This window comes from Dendropsophus ebraccatus, chromosome 3, assembly GCF_027789765.1.
Source record: "Dendropsophus ebraccatus isolate aDenEbr1 chromosome 3, aDenEbr1.pat, whole genome shotgun sequence".
NCBI lineage: Eukaryota > Metazoa > Chordata > Amphibia > Anura > Hylidae > Dendropsophus > Dendropsophus ebraccatus.
In genome coordinates this window covers 115,816,799-115,836,547 of record NC_091456.1, presented here as the reverse complement: position 1 = coordinate 115,836,547, position 19,749 = coordinate 115,816,799, and the positions used below count along the sequence as shown (strand labels likewise).

General features: G+C 44.8%; 1 protein-coding gene across 1 annotated transcript in view; it reads left to right on the top strand.

Annotated features, from left to right (window-relative positions):
* The window catches only part of UBXN6 (UBX domain protein 6), a 55,898-nt gene extending 36,487 nt beyond the window's left edge, over positions 1-19,411 (top strand). Inside the window, exons 7-11 of the mRNA XM_069962565.1 lie at positions 114-198; positions 2,111-2,330; positions 6,663-6,793; positions 8,884-9,029; positions 18,190-19,411. Of these exons, the coding sequence (XP_069818666.1) occupies positions 114-198; positions 2,111-2,330; positions 6,663-6,793; positions 8,884-9,029; positions 18,190-18,318 (711 nt within the window). The 3' untranslated portion in view covers positions 18,319-19,411. The remainder of the gene's footprint in view (positions 1-113; positions 199-2,110; positions 2,331-6,662; positions 6,794-8,883; positions 9,030-18,189) is intronic.
* Positions 19,412-19,749: the final 338 nt, after the last annotated feature.

Here is a 19,749-nt window from a genome sequence, read left to right as displayed (position 1 = left end):
GGCCGTGCTTTTACGAATATTTAAGTTGTGTGAACATAGCCAAGCAAATTTTCTATAAAGTGGGTCAACCCCCTGAACTCTTTGTGACAGTTTTTGTGTATATATTCATTTAGGAAAAAGTAATCTGTCTGGAGGGAGCACATGAATTTTTTGAAGCAGTTGGATTTGAGAAGAAACTACTAACTTTACAAGGACAAGGTACAAGTATTATGCAGTGTAACAAATTGAGTATAGCAAACTTTTAAAGGGCTTGGCCATTTTATAGTAAAATAGTTCAGTTTACTGACTGCCCATACTGACAGAAGCTCTTTGTGTACCTCATATAGCTAAAATCAGACTCCTCTCCTGTGCTGTCCTGCTCTGTGGTGAGTCTGTCCATAACATAGCAGGCATGAAAAAGCATGTGACCATGGCTGCCTTTTAAGTCCTCAATCGGCATATACAGGTTTGCTGGTGGACACTGGGGGTGAGGCATGGTCACATGTTTCTCCATGTCAACCATTTTATGGACAAAATCACCTGGGCATGCGCAGAATAAGTTAGTGAGTTATCTCCCCTAATTTTGTTCGGAAAGCGAGCAAAACTTCGGGGGAAATTTTGTTCGAATACCGAATTGTTCAAACACGGAGGTATTACTGTACTGAGATCAAGTACTCGAGTGTCTTTTCTGCTAGTTTGCCTGCGATATATATGTTAGCTAGATAGCTGCTTTTTCCTTTCTCAGGGCATTAAGGCAGTTTTCTATGTGTGTAAGTTGGGGTAAAAAAAGGGAGGTTAACTTTGATTAGTCTAGGGATGTATAGCTCATGATTGGGTGAAGAATTAAAGTGATACTGTCACCCCCTTTCTGTATGTGCCACCTGGGCATCATGGAATGGGACGACCTGGGAAAAAATAAAGGTTTATTAAAAAAAAAAAAAGTCATCGCTTTTCATAAAACAGGGTACCTGTAAGGGCTGCCAGTAACGGACCTCTCTGCCTGTCAGTCATCCCGCCGAGCGCGCTGACAGGCAGAGCGCTGTGACTAGACACGGGCGGGGAGCAGTCATCTGGGCATCTGTCACAAGCCGGGGGAATAAAAGTAACTTTTCCCCGGTATAAAGCTACTGCCGCGGCCGGTATGTGCCACGGCTGCTGCAGGAGCTTTATACATTGCTCCAGGGAACCATATCAGCCCAATTGGGCTGATTGGTTCCCTTTAGGCTATGTTCACACTACATATATTTGAGGCTGTATGTTTGAGGCTGTATAGCAACCAAAACAAGGAGTGGATTGAAAACACAGAAAGGCTCTGTTCACATAATGTTGTAATTGAGTGGATGGCCGTCATTTAATGGCAAATATGTGCTGTTATTTTAAAACAACGGCTGTTGTATTGAAATAATGAAAGTTATTTACCGTCATATGGTGGCCATCCACTCAATTACAACATGTGAACAGAGCCTTTCTGTGTTTTCAATCCACTCCTGGTTTTGGTTGCTATGAGGACCTGACATGAGGACCAAATACAGCCTCAAATATACATAGTGTGAACCCAGCCTAAATATGTACCCACTGTTGAACTATGTTTGTAAGGGGTTTGCCTTATGGAGTACATTGCCCCTGTCAATTCCTGAACGCTTGAATTTAATTGAAATCATTCTGTGATTGTCCCAATTTGATTTTTCCAAACTCTCAATGCTAGTGTGACACCCTTTATTTGGGAAAATGGCCAGCATAAACTCAAATTTTCTACCTAAGGGTATGTGCACACTACGCAATCCACAGGAATAGCTTCCAGCAGATTCCGCCGCTAGCCCCCGTACTCCCGCTGAAAGTTCCCATAGGCTCCATTCTATGCCCATCCAGATTCCGCCGGCCGCCCGAAGAATTGACAAGGCCAGGCTTATCAAAGGGTGTAAAATTGGTGCAAACTGCCCAAAGCAACCAATCGCAGCTCCTCTTTCAGCTCTGGTAACATGAAGGAGGAGCTGTAATTGGTTGCTGTGGGCAGTTTGCACCAGTCTACATTTTACACCCTTTGATAATTGTTTATATATTGTAATATTTTTAGTGAGGTAGACTTTTGTCTAAAAGTATTTTTATTTCTATTTCATAATTGAACTACTAGAACAGCAAGAAGAATTCTATGTATTGGGCAGTGATGCACTTGATCGTATAAAAGACTTGCAAAGCTATCATGATTCTTTATTAAGTGGTGAGCCCTTAATTGCCATTCTTGACCGGCAACCACAGATCTTTGTGCCATCCATGCAAGCTGCAAATTTTAACCTGCCTGATGACTTCTACAACTTGACAATTGAAGAGATCAGATCCGAACAAAAACTAAGGTAAGTGACCGACATTTAAAAAAAAAAAAAAAAAAAAAAAAAAAAAATATATATATATATATATATATATATGGTTGTGATGACAGGGTAGTAAGAAGCTGTGATGCTGTTATTACAGCTGCATCACAAGGCTCCTGTACACTACAGAATGTCATTTTCTTCTGGCTTTAGGGTATGTTATGACTTGGCTTGAAAGTTATAAAAGGGTGGGGTTTAGACCGCTCAGCTAAGCCGTGACTGCAGCAGTGCTCTGACCCAGTCACTGACTGACCAAGCAGGGCATCAGTCAGCCGGGTCATGACGTAGCAGGAGGGGAAAATATGAAGAATTTCACCATACATTGTCGGCTATGGTGAGTTGGAATGCCGGCACACCCGAATGCCCCCATGTTCCAACGCAAAAGAAATGAAGTTCACTGACGCAGCTGTTCTATTAGACGGCCATGTCCCAGAACGGCCGGTGTCATACTGTGTGTGAACCCGGCCTTAAAATGAGTCACCAGTGCAACCAGGCAGTAGGGAAAGCATATCGTATTCTGGCCCTTATAGCTAGAGGTATAACCAGTAGGAAGATTATGATCCCGCTATATAGTACTTTAGTGAGACCACATCTGGAATACTGTGTCCAGTTCTGGAGACCTCACCTACAAAAAGATATTGATAAAATAGAATGGGTCCGAAGGACAGGCTACAAAAATGGTGCAGGGTGTGAGACATTAAACATATCAGAAAAGATTTGAGTCTGTAGGAAAGAAATATGTTTTATGGACTAAATAACGTTCAATAGGAAAGTGTTTTTAATAAAGGGAAAAAAACTCAATAACAAGGGGACACAATCTAAGGTTAATTGGGGGAAATTAATGTAAGCACGCAGCATACTCTACACACACACAGCAGACGCCAAACACCCAATACATTACATACAGCACACTTTACACACTACATACACTACACACATCATACTGCAGACGGAATTCTGTAACACAGCAGACTCCACACACATGCAAAACAAAGAAGGATATTCAGCGCCAACTAAGCTACCCTATGTACTGTGGCTAATGGTGAAAGCTAGCCTCCACTTCCAGGGGAAGGGAACTCACACAAGCAGGATCTCAACGATCTCAAAAGGAGAGTCAAGGCAGCTGATCCTGAGGTGGCACCCATAGTAGGGCTACATACTTCTTCTGTATGTTTAGTATGTTTCCAGTACAACGGGATGCAAGCACAAGCCATCATAAGTATATGTGGCTTTTGATCACTTTTTATTACAATTTTTCTGGATTTGATATGGCTAAAAATCAGCAATTATGCACTTTGGCATTGACGCTATTTACCGTGTGAGATCAGGAACATCATAATTTAACAGTGCGGGTGATTTGTGTACATGTAGCGATACCAAATATGTTTGGTTTTTTATTGTTTATTCATTTATATTTATAAAATGGGAAAAGGAGTGCGGTGATTTCATCTTTTAATATGGGAAGGGTTGTTTATTATTCTGCTGCTGGGGCCCATAGTATTCTAACAGCAAGCTGGGGACAGCCTCAGAAGAGTGGTAGCAGTAATCCTGCACCACAAGTGATGTTTTTTTAAACTGCATTTAAATGCGGCTGTCAATTTTGACAACTGTATTTAAGCTTCTAAATAGCGGCACGCCCGGAGCGGAGGGATTAAAAGCGGGGTCCTACCGTGACCTGCCGATTCCCCCTAGTGGACACATGTTGTACTGGTACAGCATGTGCCTTTAAGGGGTTAAGGGTTAAAAAAAAGTACTCCAGGCGGCTGTGTCACGCCTCAGTCACTGATTGGCTAAGTGGGCATTTCTGAGTAGGGCAGTGACATCATAGGAACGGAAGCCCAGCGGGGGGCCATGAGCGGTGACAATAGGGCACAGGGCGGATATGTAGAATTTCTGTTTTATGTTCCCACTACCCCCTGCTCCCCGGGTTTTTTTACTGCTGCCCTGGATACCCTTTTATATTCTGTCTCTCTCTCACACACAGCCTGCGGCAGCCATAGTGCTCTGAAGGGAAACACACCATCTTCCAGAGAGAAATCACCACATTGAGGACATTTGACACTCCAGCTGTTGCAAAACTACAATTCCAATCATGCCTAGACAGCCAGAGCTTCAACTGTACAGGCATAACGGGAATTGTATTTTTGCAACAGCTGAAGGGCCGCAGTTTAAAACCTGTTTTTGACACAGTCGCAACCTTCTACAATTCAACAATTACCTCAGCCCTTCACACTGTTACACTACGCATCAACAGACAGCCCTGGCACACCGACCTAACCAAACAACTAAAGGGCCTATTCCATGGAACTTTTTCGAACGATTATCGTTCATAAAATCGTTCAAACGACCGCTCGTTAACTATATTCGTTCTGTGGAATAGCTGTAAACGAGCGAACGACAACAGCGAAATCGTCGTTGAGTCGTTCACTATTTTTTTTCAACATGTCGAAAAAAAATAGTTAGTCTTTCAACAATAATTCGCTAATCTTTTCGTTGAATAAAAAATCTTTCAGTTGTTCTTGAAATGTCTACCTACATTTCCCCACGTTTTAAACGACCATGTAACGATGTAACGACCGCAAAAAAATCGTTACACTACAGATATCGTTCACCTTCCCACTCGTATTATGTGTTATCGTTCACTTAAAAAAATTGTTATGTGCTTGTTAACGAGCGGTCGTTGGAGCGAGTCTATGAATGATAATCGTTCCGTGAAATAGGGCTATCAGGCGAGTGTCCAGAGCTTCTGAGTGGCGCTGGAAGAAAACCCACTCAATGGAAGACTTCCAGACATACAAACGAGCACTCCTTGACTTCAAATCTGCCCTCACCTCTGCTAAACAGGATTACTTTGCTTCCCTCATATCTTCCTTATCTCACAACCCTAGGCAACTATTTAACACCTTCAATTCCCTTCTCAGCCCCCCACTGCCACCCCCTACTTCTCTCATCTCTGCTGAGGACTTTGCCACATTCTTCAAGCAGAAAATCTTAGACCTGTAAGCTTTACCTTACAGTCCCCTCAGCCCCCTCTCATCCCCATCCAGTGCTCTTCCCCACTAACTCACCTCTCCACCATCCCTGAAGTAAGCCTCTCCAAACTACAATCCACATCACACCTCATTACCTGCGCGCTTGACCCAATCCCATCCCACCTTATCCCCAACCTCTCCTCAGCACTTGTCCCAGCACTAACCCATCTCTTCAATCTATCACTAACTTCTGACGTCTTTCAATCTCCATACAAACACGCAACCATCACATCCATCCTTAAAAAGCCCCATCTCACTTCTCCCCTTTGCCTCAAAACACCTGGATCAACATGTCTACCATGAGCTGTCCTCCCACTTTTCATCCAACTTGCTTTTTGACTCCCTGCAATCTGGCTTCCACCCCCACCACTCCACAGAAACTGCCTTAAAGCGGCATTATCAGCAGGTTCGGGCCAGTGGACCTGCTGATAGGAGCCAGATGCTCTTTACCTCCAGATTCCCTTGCCGTCCTCTGTATACCGGTTCGGTCCGGTATACCAGCGTTTTCGGCTAATTCCTGGTATGCTAATGAGCGGTCCCAGAGCATTTGGGGCATTCCCCATGCTCCTTGAGCATCTGCTTGGGCGCCTAGCCTGCCGCCTCCCGGCCCACCCCACTATGCATATTCATATATGCATAGCTTGGCCGCTTGTTATGGCGCATGTGCAGGAAGCAGCCCGTAACAAGCGGCCTAGCTATGCAACGCCCCAAATGCTCCGGGACCTTTCATTAGCATACCAGGAATTGGCCGAAAATCCCGGTCTATCGGACCGCATCGGTATACGGAGGACGACAAGGGAATCCGGAGGTAAAGACCGGTTGGCTCCTATCAGCAGGTTCACTGGCCCGAACCTGCTGATAGTGCCACTTTAAAGCAGTTTCTGTGGAGTGGCGGGGGTGGAAGCCAGATTACAGGGAGTCAAAAAGCGAGTTGGATGAAAAATGGGAGGACAGATCTTTTTATTTTTTATTTTTCCCAACCAAAACTAACTCCGACTCTAGGACTCCACAGCCCTGGTTAAGGGTCAAATAGCAATCTCTTAGGTGGTGCTGTCATGTGAAAATCGAAATATCAGTAAGTAATAATTCTAAATTTGTAGTCTAGGTCTTCATAGGATCTATGTCACTTGCTCAAATTTCCAGTATAGCAGACTACAACTCTGGTATTTTGTTTAGGGTAATAATAATAATAATAATAGTAATAATAAATCATCATTGTAACAAAAGTAACAAATTACTTTAAACAAGGTTTAAATTAATATTATCTGTATCTTTATCTTAGAACAGAGAAGTTAAAGCAAGATTCTATGCTCAAGACTAAAGCGATGCGAGAAAGAGAAGAAAGACAAGAAATAAGGAAATATAAATATACTGTTCTCAGAGTCAGGTTTCCAGATGGCTATATACTACAAGGTGAGATTATGCTTTTGTAAGTTATGCAGTTTTTGCAGAAGAATTAAACATTTGGCACATGATTACATGAATGCATTAAATTTAGAGTGGCTTCACTTACACAAAGGCCCAGATTTATCAAAGAGTGTAAAATATATCAAAGAGTGTAAAATATTCAGAGGTGTAAACTCCCCACAGCAGCCTATCACAGCTCGGCTTTCATTTCACCAGAGCTGAAAGCTAAGCGGTAATTGGTTGCTGTGGGCAGTTTATACCAGTGTATATTTTACACCCTTTGATTATTTTCTCCCCCCCACATCTTAATTTCTATTATTCCACTCCATCATGGGAGCGAAAAGAAAAACAAAATGAAAAAATAGACGTTAAAGGAGAAGGATTATAAAATCCTGCAAGGGGAGAGGGGTAGAATTGATTACAAGTACTAACTTGAGAGGCAGCAGCCTGTCGCGGGATCTCCTGAGCTGAGAACTCAGCTCAATTTCACCCCTGTCGGCTGCAGGATTTTATAATCAGTCAGATTGTCTGTTGGGTATTTAGCATGGTTTTTCAGGCACTTTACCAGAGAAAAAAAAGAGCACAGCATGTTGCAATATTTTGTATGCAATTTATTTTTACTATATTTGTGATAAAGGTTCCCAATGGATCCAAAGTAATCCAAATTAAATCCTCATGGCACAACACCAACATGCAGACCCACTCCCTTGCATCTATCTTGATGCAAGGGAGTGGGTCTGCATGCTGGTATTGTGCCATGCAATTTTACTGATTTCCAAATAAACAATTACGTTTACAGCACGCTGAATCAACTGCCTTTTTCTTTGGATCAAGTCTACATACCAAGCCAAGTATGAGCTAGACCCTATAGTTAGGCTTCCAATGGAACCTTCAGTGAAGGTGTGTTTCCCGCCTGACGCTTTGTTTTCACATTTGTGTTCAGATTAATTTCCAAACTTGGTCCAAACTTCACACCCATTTCTTCACATTACCTACTTGATGATGCTGGGATTATTGGAAAATATTGTGGCAAATGTGAAAACACAGCCACAGCCCCTTTAGCACATGGGGTTCTGAGGATGAAGGTAATTTTTTTTTTTTTACTACTGCCCTCAGTGCACTGATCCACCCCAACTGGCCCACCTACCCCTTCTAATGAATATTCAGCTGCCACTCTACAGTGATGAGCATCAGGGTGACATCCCTGCAGAGCACTGCCCAAATATTAGAAGGAACGGGCCGGCAGTGGTGCACAAAACCGCCTCATTTACATATTTAATAAGCTACAAAATTCCCAAAACCCTGCTGATAAAGGTAGGAAAATTACCTTCATCCTCAGTGCCCCGAGTGCTAGAGAGACATAACAGCAGGTTAGATGCTTCTAACCTTCTGTTATTTTCCCTTTTAAGCTGTATTTATTTTATCTTCAACATTACGCTGTTATTCTGGAGTGGCAATCACACATAATGGTTGAATCCCTGCAATGAGTTAGTTGGGCCCTCTCTTGAGGTTAAAACAAAACCTAATTTCATGGGACATCCACTTTAAGTTTGTACATGGCACTCTCTGCTTTTCAAGGACAGCTGAACAGAAACAAAGATTCACAGTGCTCAGGTCAGTGTTTCTACCCGTTTGTACACTCTTTATGGGTGCGTTCACAGGTACAGGATCTGCAGCAGATTTGAAGTGGCAGATTCAATGCAAAGTAACTCTGGGCCATCAAATCTGCTGCGGATCTGCCGCAGATCCTGTACGTGTGAACGCACCCAGCAAAAGGTCAAATTGCATACAGAATTTCTTCCAGAAATTGTGGCACCCGTGTCCATTAACATGTTTCTGGTATTGCAGTGCCACAGCCTGCAGACATGTGTTGCGTGTCATGTTATTCTAATTTTGTATAACCCCAGTACAGCTTTTCACATAGATACACTGAATAATACAATAAAGTCCTTAAATGGGGGCTATTGCTCCCCATTCTTATCAGAGAAGTGAACATGCATGCATTTACTTTGATTGAATGTCTATGGTACAGAAGTCACAAACTGTTCAAGCTTTCTAGTACTTAGCTTTTGCACCAATATTTTCCGCAATTTTAGGCCTCTTCTATGCTCAAGAACGGTTTTCTGTTTTGGTTGATTTCATTCGACAACATCTGCAGAATGACTGGCTTCCATTTGAACTCATTGCACCTTGTGGCCAAAAGTTGGACAATGAAGAAGTTACCTTTAGTAAATGTGGTTTGGTGAGTAACAGATTTGTAAAGCTTCGGGTAATAGGGCCTTTAGGCACAGGCTGTAAAAAAAAAAGCTGAACTTCTGAGCAAACCTCTGTTTGCACAAGCTGGTTCACACTATATAAAAATGATGACCTTTCATAACATCGCCCTTCATTGCATGTAAACCTATAGACTCTCTATATAGTGCAATCTTTCTCACATAAGACCTGAGTTTTACAACAGTTCTTAAAGCTTTCCAGCTGTTCCGTCTGTCTCTTGGTCAGTATTTTTTTTTATCCAAAACTAGGAGTGGAACTGACAGGGAAAATTATACTGGAAAGATTTGCACAGTTTCTGTGTTATCAACCCACTCCTGGTTTTGATTGAAAAAAGACTTATGGAAATACTATGTGTGAGCAATAAGAATTACTGCACTCCCACAGGCTGAGGCTAAACACAAAGGGGGAGATTTATCAACAGGGGATTTTTCTAGATGTGGTCTATTTCTGCTTTGGCAAGAATAGACTGGTCTATTTAAAGTGCAATTTACTATCAGGGATAAGCCTGGTCTATTTTCTGTGGTGCTGATTTGTTTGAATTGTCTTAGAATTGTCTCTAAATGGTCTCAGAATTGTCTCTAAATAGTCTAATTGGCTCTGGTTTGCTTCCTAGGTAATGAGCATTTTCTTCTCCCTTTCTTTTTCAGATACCGGCATGCAGAGGATTACGTTGGATTCATTTGGACTACGTCGATGACCAGCGGACTTTACTGTTCAATAAAATGGTCAACGAGGGGTGTGTGGGGTGTTTTTTTATTTGAATAAAAGAAAATTTCTAGGTGTGTTGTGTTTTCTCTCGTTACTTTACAGACTTAGTAGTGGAAGCTGTCAGATAGACGGAATCCATTACTAAGTCAGGGCTTAGTGTTAGCCGGTATAAAATTGCTAACACTAACCCCCCCCAAATTATTACCCCAGTACCCAATGCCACCAGGGGTACTGGGAAGAGCTGGGTGCCAGTGGTCCCGGAGCGTCAAAATTGGCGCTCCTGGACTGGGCGGCAGCAGGCTGGTAATATTAGGCTGGGGAGGGCCTAAACCAATGGCTCTTCCCACCCTGGTGTTACCAGGCTGCTGCTGTTTAATTTTTACCCCGGCTGGTTATGAAAAAGGGGGGAATCCTATGCGTTTTTTTTTTCTATAAATAAATAATTAACGCATAGGCTTCCCCCTGTTTTCATAACCAGCCGGATTTAAAAACCAAGCAACAGCAGCCTGGTAACACCAGGGTGGGAAGGGCCATTGGTATAGGCCCTCCCCAGCCTAAATATTACCAGCCTGCTGCCGCCCAGTCCAGGAGCGCCAATTCTGACGCTCCGGGACTACTGGCCCCCGGCTCTTCCCAGTACCTCTGGTGGCATTGGGTACTGGGGTAATAATGGGGGGTTAGTGTTAGCCATTTTATACCGGCTAATACTAAGCCCCGACTTAGTAATGGATTCCGTCTGACGAAATCCATTACTAAGTCTATATAGTAATGAAAGAAAATATAACACACCTAGAAAAAATTTTTTTATTCAAATAAAAACACCCCCACACCCCTCGTTGACCATTTTATTGAACATTAAACTCCGCCAGTCATCGACGTAGTCCAAACAAATCCGCGGTAATCCTCTGCATGCCGGTATCTGGGAAAAAAAAAAAGAAAAAACACAAGCAAAAACAAGCAGCAAGTAAAGGGGTTAACCCCCTGGGAGCCAGACTGTAACTCCCATGCCCATGCTGGAGATCACCCAGCTTTCCCAGCATCCTGTAAGGTTAACCCTTACAGGATCCTGGGAAAGCTGGGTGACCTTCAGCATGGGCATGGGAGTTACAGTCTGGCTCCCAGGGACTTAACCCCCTGGGGACCAGACTGTTCTGGTTAAGTGCCCACTTCCTTCCTGGGGCAGATGCAGTGCACTCTCCAATGGGTGGGTGATGATAGGGGCTGGGGGTTACCTGCTCCTGCTTCCTCGGCTGACCCGGCAGGCTCCGCCTCCATGACAGTAAGCCCCGTTGCGGGCCGGTACAGGGGTGGGGCTTACAGGGACTGGTGAGTTGGGAGTTACCTGCTGCTGCTTCCTCTGCAGTCCCGGTAAGCCACGCCCCCATACCGACCCGCGATGGGGGCGGGGCTTACTGTCATGGAGGCGGATCCTACCACGACAGCCGAGGAAGCAGGAACAGGTACCCCCCAGCCCCTATCATCGCCCCCCCCCCCCTATTGGAGAGTGCACTGCATCTGCTCCAGCAAGGAAGGGGGCACTTAACCCCCTTCCTTGCTGGTACAGATGCAGTGCCAGAACAGTTAAGTCCCTGGGAGCCATCCTGTGAGGGTTAACCTCACAGGATGCTGGGAAAGCTGGGTGACCTCCAGCATGGGCATGGGAGTTACAGTCTGGCTCCCAATGGCTTAAGCCCCTCCTACTTGTAACATTGATAGATGCAGACCTCCACTCCTCAGGAAAGACAGGTTCAGCAGGCATGGCCAACTCCAATTATTTTTTTTTTTCCTTTTTTGCTAAATAAACAGAACATTTTTCTCCCTGCAGCGTCAGATACTATTTTAATGATATTTCAGACAACAACTGTATTGCTTCCCAGTGTAACGGAGCCCCCCCACCCCGACACCGCAACCCCCCTTCTATTCTATTGGAGTTGGCCATGCCTGTTGAACATGTCTTTCTTGGGGAGTGGAGGTCTACATCGGTTTATTTGCCCTGGCATGGGTATACAAGATAGGCTGCGCATCAGTGTTTCCCTTTATACGCTTGGAGAGTTGTGCTTCAGTCTTGCACAACCACATTAGGTGAGGGAATCCGCTGTTAAACTCCTCTACTTGATCCACCTCTGTTTTTATGATTCTGCACCATGGAGCGCTGTCTTCACTTGTGTTTTCTTGTAACATTGATTGCTTTTTACCGGATAGGTTAGCCATGTCTGGAAGGGGTGCTAAGTGTCACTACCCTTCCAAACCATCAGCTGTTTGGCAAAGTCACTGTGTTAGCTCCTGTGCACAGTGAATGGTGTCAGAAGCCCTGTGCTGTCTATTCTGTAGTGGTGGTGTTAAGTTACTGCAGTTAAGCTATTGAATTGAGTGGGAGCAAATTGCAGTAACACATGCCACCATTACACAGTAGATGGCTTCAAGCACCATATTGCGTGTATTCGATCCTCTGTAGCTGATTGGAAAAAAATCTTAAGACCTCAGTAAAGTGCTAGAAAAAACATATCTGCTTTCTTCTAGAAACAGCACTACTTATATACTCCGTTTAGGTGGGGTTTTGTAGCTCCATTCCATTAAAGTAAATGGAGCTGAATTGTAATACCGCACACAACCTGGGCACAGATGTGGTGCTGTTTTTGCACCACATATTAGAAAAAGGCTATATTTTTTTCACTGTCACCCCCTTTTGTGCATTCTGACATCTCTACACAGGTGTAAAGGGTACATTTAGCAGTTTTCAGTATATCATACGTCATGGTGCTTGTTCAAGTAAAAAGTGATCTTTTATGAACTGCAGATTGTGTTAAGTGGGCGGGGCCTCGTGGCATTAGCGCCGCTTAGCCCCACCCACAATGCCACCGCTGGACCGCCCCCTTGGTGGGCCAACCTAGAGGGGGTGGGGCCTAGACCTTTAGGCCAGCCTGTTCCAATGGTTGGTGCCCACTTAACAATCTGCAGTTGATAAAAGATGACTTTTAACTTGAACAAGCACCAGGACGTATGATATAAAATAAGGTATGAAAACCGCTAAATTTACCCTTTACACCTGTGTAGAGATGTCAGAATGCACAAAGGGGGTGACAGTGTCACTTTAAGGTGAAAACCAGACTGAAGAGGAATGAGAAGAGTGCTATAGCTGGGCAGTCTGTTATAGACAAGCCTTTTAAAAGGTGGACATAACAGACTAGAGAGTAATTAAGCCATATTTCAAGGATGAAGGAAAACATGTTAGATGTAAAGGAAAGTGAAAAATTTTTGTTAAATGTGAGATAATGGGAGAGAAGGCGTTTAACGAATAAGGATAAGCTGGGCTAAAGGACAGGAATTCAAACAAGTAGAGAAGAACAAAATTACACCATCTATTTTGTCCCTGGGTCAATAGCCGAAAGCGTATCTGTAGAGGTGGGTAAAAAGTGCAGGTGAAATTTTGAATATGGAGCAAATAAGCTGTCATGTTTCAGCTTCTATCTTCTCTATAGGCCCTGTTTCCACATTTTTGATTATAAAAAAAAAAACACCACCCCATATCTTCACCTAGCCACGAAATGTTGCTGGGAGTATCAGCTACTATCTTTAGAATACACATCTAATAAAAAGATTTAAGTTCCCCTTAAAGTAGAATCCCGCCCCCCCCCCCCCCTTTTTTTTTTTTTTTTTTTTTTTTTTTTTTTTTTAATTAAAGGGGTATTCCCCCCAAGAGCTAAAAAATTTAATGCTCCCAAACCTAGCTGGCCTTACTCACCAAGTCCCCCTGAGTATTTTGAGAAGTCTCCCATCTTTCTAGCTGGTGCCGTTCCCGAGTTACAACTTTTTCTAAAACATGGTCTATATCCAAGATAGGAAACTACATTTCCCATCATGCAATGCTTATGCCTGATGATGGTGAAGTAGCAGAGCTGAGACAATGAAGGAGATGATGACAGTGTAGCAGAGCTGAGATGGCTGTGTCTGTGTAGCAAAGCTGAGTTGGAAGTGACGTCGTAGTAGAGCTGAGTTGGCGGGTGACGCCGGTGTAGCAGAGCTGAGTTGGCGGGTGACGCCGGTGTAGCAGAGCTGAGTTGGCGGGTGACGCCGGTGTAGCAGAGCTGAGTTGGCGGGTGACGCCGGTGTAGCAGAGCTGAGTTGGCGGGGGACGCCGGTGTAGCAGAGCTGAGTTGGCGGGGGACGCCGGTGTAGCAGAGCTGAGTTGGCGGGGGACGCCGGTGTAGCAGAGCTGAGTTGGCGGGGGACGCCGGTGTAGCAGAGCTGAGTTGGCGGGGGACGCCGGTGTAGCAGAGCTGAGTTGGCGGGGGACGCCGTTGTAGCAGAGCTGAGTTGGCGGGGGACGCCGTTGTAGCAGAGCTGAGTTGGCGGGGGACGCCGGTGTAGCAGAGCTGAGTTGGCGGGGGACGCCGGTGTAGCAGAGCTGAGTTGGCGGGGGACGCCGGTGTAGCAGAGCTGAGTTGGCGGGGGACGCCGGTGTAGCAGAGCTGAGTTGGCGGGGGACGCCGGCGTAGCAGAGCTGAGTTGGCGGGTGACGCCGGCGTAGCAGAGCTGAGTTGGCGGGTGACGCCGGCGTAGCAGAGCTGAGTTGGCGGGGGAAGCCGGCGTAGCAGAGCTGAGTTGGCGGGGGAAGCCGGCGTAGCAGAGCTGAGTTGGCGGGGGAAGCCGGCGTAGCAGAGCTGAGTTGGCGGGGGACGCCGGCGTAGCAGAGCTGAGTTGGCGGGGGACGCCGGCGTAGCAGAGCTGAGTTGGCGGGGGACGCCGACGTAGCAGAGCTGAGTTGGCGGGGGACGCCGGCGTAGCAGAGCTGAGTTGGCGGGGGACGACGGCGTAGCAGAGCTGAGTTGGCGGGGGACGCCGTTGTAGCAGAGCTGAGTTGGCGGTGATGCAGGCGATTGAGAGGGGCGTAGCTTGTCGCGGGGGGCGGAGCTTGCCGCGGGTGATCGCGGGGGCGGAGCTAGTCGCGGGCACTTGCGGGGGGCGGAGCTAGTCGCGGGCAATTGCGGGGGAGGAGCTTGCCGTGGGCGATCGCCAGGGGGCGTAGCTTGCCGGGGGGGGCCGCGGGTGAGTGCGGAGGCTATGCTGCGGGTGAGTGAGGGATGCCACGGCTGATGGGGGGGCGGTCGGTTGTGGGGCGGGGGGCTGTGTGCTGCGGGTGAGTGCTGGACGGTGCCGGGAGGCTCTGGACACAGGGGGTGAGATCTGGGCTGGGGGTGACCTGGTGGCTGCTGTTAGAGAGGGAGACAGTCACAGCTGCGCTGATCACTGTCTCCCTCTGTAACAGCAGCCACCCCATCAGTGTTCTCAGTCACTTCACTGTGCTGGGACTGAGGACACGTGATGCCGACACGGAGGATGGGGGCCAGGAGCAGGGAGAGTGTCGGGTTGGACTGAGGTCTGATGATTCTCTGCAATCCGTGGGGGTTAATGCAGCTGGATAACAGCAAAACTGTGCAGAATCCTTACTAACTTTATATTGGAAAGATGGAAAGCTACAGGTGGGCAGCGTATTAATGCAAAAATAATTTTGGGGGGAATACCCCTTTAATTGCAGGGGCAAGGGGAGAAATAATAAAGGGCACTAACTCCCCTCTTCAGCTCCAGATTGCCGCTCATCTCTAGCTCTGCAGACGTCACGACCTGGCTGATAGACCGTCCGCTCCAGTCACTGATTGGCTGAGTGGGCTGTCCATCAGCTGGGACAGGCATTTTCCCCATAGTCATAATCACAACTTGGGGAAAATGCCTTCTGGCGGGGGTCTTAGGTCCGGTCAGGCGGCGCATCACAGGCATGAAGAGAGGTAAGCAATGCTTTATTATTACTCTCTGCCCTGCCCCGCCCCTGCAGATTGTCTAAAGTTAGCTTCTCCAGACTTCTCCTTTTAATTATTGTTACTGACACTGTTCCGTCTAAGAACTCTGAGAGGTAAAGAGTTGAAATAACGTGCTAATAAAGCTACCAAGCCAAATAGCCGCAGTGCCTGTCAAGCTGATTGGAGTTTTTTCAGCAAGAACAGTGGCCACTAAACTATTTGCATAGCAGATTTGATGTTTTGTTCCATCATTTAATCACATTAGGGGTACTCCAGCGAAAATTTTTTTCCTAGTAATTGAAACACATTAGGGTGCGTTTACACAGAAAGATTTATCTGACAGATTTTGGAAGCCAAAGCCAGGAATGGATTTAAAAAGAGGATAGATCCTAGTCTTTCCTTTATGACCTGATCCCTGTTTATAGTCTGTTCCTGGTTATGGCTTCAAAGATCTGTCAGATAAATCTGTCTGTGTAAACGCACCATTACAAAGTTATATAACTTTGTAATATGCTTCAATCACCTATCTGCCCTCCTTCCCTATCTTTTCCCCCCTAAACCCCCCACCAGGAAGTGAAGTAAACTCATTCTTACCTAATGTCTGTTGACCCCAGGCTGTTCTGTGGCAGCCATTTTGTGACAAGGAAATCATCAAGAGGAAGAGGGTCTAAGCCCTGTTAGGCCATCCTCCCTTTGTTAGAGGACTCAGGTTGCTCAGCTCTGATTGGCTGAGCAAGATGTAAGCCATTTAACAGTTTTACAGAGTCAGTTAGACATCACAGGAGACGCATCATGGGAAAGCCCAAACCAGGAAGTCAAGAAAAAATGAAGACACCAACTGTAGCTTCAGTTCAGTTTTTTTTTTTTATCAACACCAAAGTACCACTTTAATATCTGCTACATAAAATCTGTGACATTAAGGGTATGTTCACACTTACCGGATACGCAACTGATTTTCTGCTGATGATCCGCAGCAGATTTCATTTAAATAACTAAACACAGCATCAAATCTGCTGTGGATCTGCCGCGGATCCTGTAGGTGTGAACGCACCTTGTAGCTGATGAGAAGTCCTTTCTGCTGGCATGTTTATCAATGCTGGTTGTGCTTTCCTGAGGCTGAAAATCTTGTATGATCAAAATAGTACAAGTATATACTATGGCAGTGATTCCATACATTGTAATGTAATTGATCAATGTCATTAAACAATGGCCGTTGTTGCAGGCTGCAACAAGGCAGTTGTTTAATGCCAAAATACAGTGTGTGAACATGGCCTAAATCTGGAGCAGATTCTGTAGGTGTAAATGTACCCTAAATGTATACAAATCGTCAGACAGTATTCATGTCATAAACATGTGTTGAAATTTTGTTTTGTTTTTTTCTTTCACTGTTAGGAGACTTTTATGGATGTCATTTTGATACTTTTTAAAGAGAACCAATCACGGGCGAAAATTATTTTTTTTTTATTCCCTAATTAGATGTAAATCCTGATTTTAACAATATTTGTAAATATAATTAATTAATTTTACAGCTGCGTTTCTTAAATATTCCAGTTTTTTACTTTCCTGCCTTGCGCCGGTTCTTTTCAAAAGAGCCGGCGCAAGACAGGAAACTCCCTTCATGCAGAGCGGCAGCAAGGCCAGGGGGGGGGGGGCGCCATCTTGATGACGTCACTTGCGTTCCACCGCTGGAACGCAAGTTACATCTTCAAGATGGCGCCCCCCCCCCCCCCCCGGCCTAGTTACACCAAACAAGTCTGTATCTTCATGAAGTCTATTTATGAAGATACAGACTGCCTTTGCAGTCTGTATCTTATGCCTTACATACTACTCTGTGCCGGTGCAGCAGGGCCGGCGCCGCCATCTTGATTACGTCCTTGCGTTCCACCGCTGGAACGCAAGTTACGTCATCAAGATGGCGGCGCCAGCCTTGCTGCACAGAACAGATAATTAGGTAATGTAGAAGATACAGACTGTAAAGGCAGTCTGTATCTTCATAAATAGACTTCATGAAGATACAGACTGCCTTTACAGTCTGTATCTTCTACTTTACTTACTCTGTTCTGTGCAGCAAGGCCGGCGCCGCCATCTTGATGACGTAACTTGCGTTCCAGCGGTGGAACGCAAGGACGTAATCAAGATGGCGGCGGTGGCCCTGCTGCATCGGCACAGAGTAGTTGGTAAGGCATAAGATACAGACTGCAAAGGCAGTCTGTATCTTCATACTGTATATAGACTTCATGAAGATACAGACTGCCTTTACAGTCTGTATCTTCTACTTTACCTAATCCTCTGTTTCTGTGCAAGCAAGGCCGGGCGCCACTTGCGTTCCAACGGTGGAACGCAAATGATGTCATCAAGATGGCGGCGCCCGGCCTTGCTTACACAGAAATGAAAGAGTAGGTAAGGCATAAGATAAAGACTGCAAAGGCAGTCTGTATCTTTATAGATAGACTTAGGGAAAGATATACTTTGATATTAGGGACAGTGAAATTTAGATGATAGGTTCTCTTTAAAGTAGATGAAGTTCTTGCAGATAATTTAGTGATGTTACGATTGCTCATGAACAAGGATGAATGTGTTGGCTAATTATATTTTATATGTAATTATAAATATTAATTTTTGCAGGTTCCATCAGCATTGTTAACATTTCGCTGGGATGAAGCAATCATGGCTGACATGGAGGCTACCGATGGATATAAAACAGAGAGTGTACTGAAACCAGATTTACTATCCAATGCAATCTCTCTCACATGAGATCTGAGTTTTACAACAGTTCTTAAAGCGTAACTGTCATTTCAGGGTCATTTTTCTAAAAACATTAAATATCAACAGTACAAGCGATTTTAAGAAACTCTGTAATAGGTTTTATGTACTAAAAGAGTTTCCTTCTGGACTGAAAAAGCAATCTCCCAGCCTCCCCCCTCACATCAGATGAAGGAGGATTTCTGTCTCCATTATGTGGCTTTGGAGAGGGGAGGGGCTGTTAGGAGTGACTGAGCACGGAGGATTTCTGCAAAGCACAACACCCTGCAATCTTCTCTCAGTAAGTTCATAGATAAGCACTGACCTTTCTGACCCCAGAATCCTGCGGTTTAGGTCCCCGGAGAGTCTACAAACAGCTGACCTTCATGTCACCTCTTCCTGCTCCCTCATCTCCCTCGGCTCCTCCCCCCTCCATAGGCTTACAATAATAAGTCAGGGGGGGGAGGCTGGGAGATTGCTTCTTGAGTACAGAAAGAGGCTTTTTTGGCTGATGAAACCTATTACAGAGTTTCTTAAAATCGCTTATACTACTGATTTCTGCAATAAAAAAAAACATGACAGTTACTCTTTAAAGCTTTAAAACTGTCAGTAAGAATTTTCTCCATCAATTATCTGAAGAGTAAAAAGAGACATATTTTTGTGCTAATGTTACACGACTGGTGTGTAAAAACACAAACAATATATGTATATATAGTGCTTTCTTCTGAAACACAAATTATGTATAGATGTCTATATAAAGTTTAAATTGCTACACTCCCACATGCTTAGAGTAAACACAGATTCTTTTCTACTGCAGTTAATTTTTATTTGATTATAAATATAATAATGAGAAGAAAAAAAAGTTGAACTAAAAAACACAACTAATGCTAATAATACTGCAGATCTTCTTTCTTCAAAAGTCTTAGTTATAATTATATGCCGGAAGGTTGTGTCATACATAGACTTTATTCACTTTTTTTAATGATGTTTTAGCTGGTTTAGATCTTTTGCAGTGTACTTGGGAGATTAGACAGATCCAGGATATAACTGTATTTAAATGCAGCTATGCTTGACTCTATTTCAAAATAAAATTAGAGAATACAGATTGCTACAGCCCTCAGCTCAGTGTGTAGATCCGCCCAAGCCGAACTGCCCCTCCTAATAAATATTAGCACAGTGGCACCCTAATATTCATTGGGAGGGGTCGGCCAGCTGAGATGGATGGGTGCACTAAATGGTGGTAGCCCCGCTCCTAGTGCTCTAAAATGCCAAAACAGCATATGAAATAACCTGCATGTATCAAGAGAACTGTGCGGAAAATCAAGTTAAGAAAATGACCTTCATTCTCAGATTCGTGAGTGCTATAGAGACATATACAGTACATCATAGGAAAGATCTATATATTGACCTTTTGAAATAAATATATATATATAATATACATAC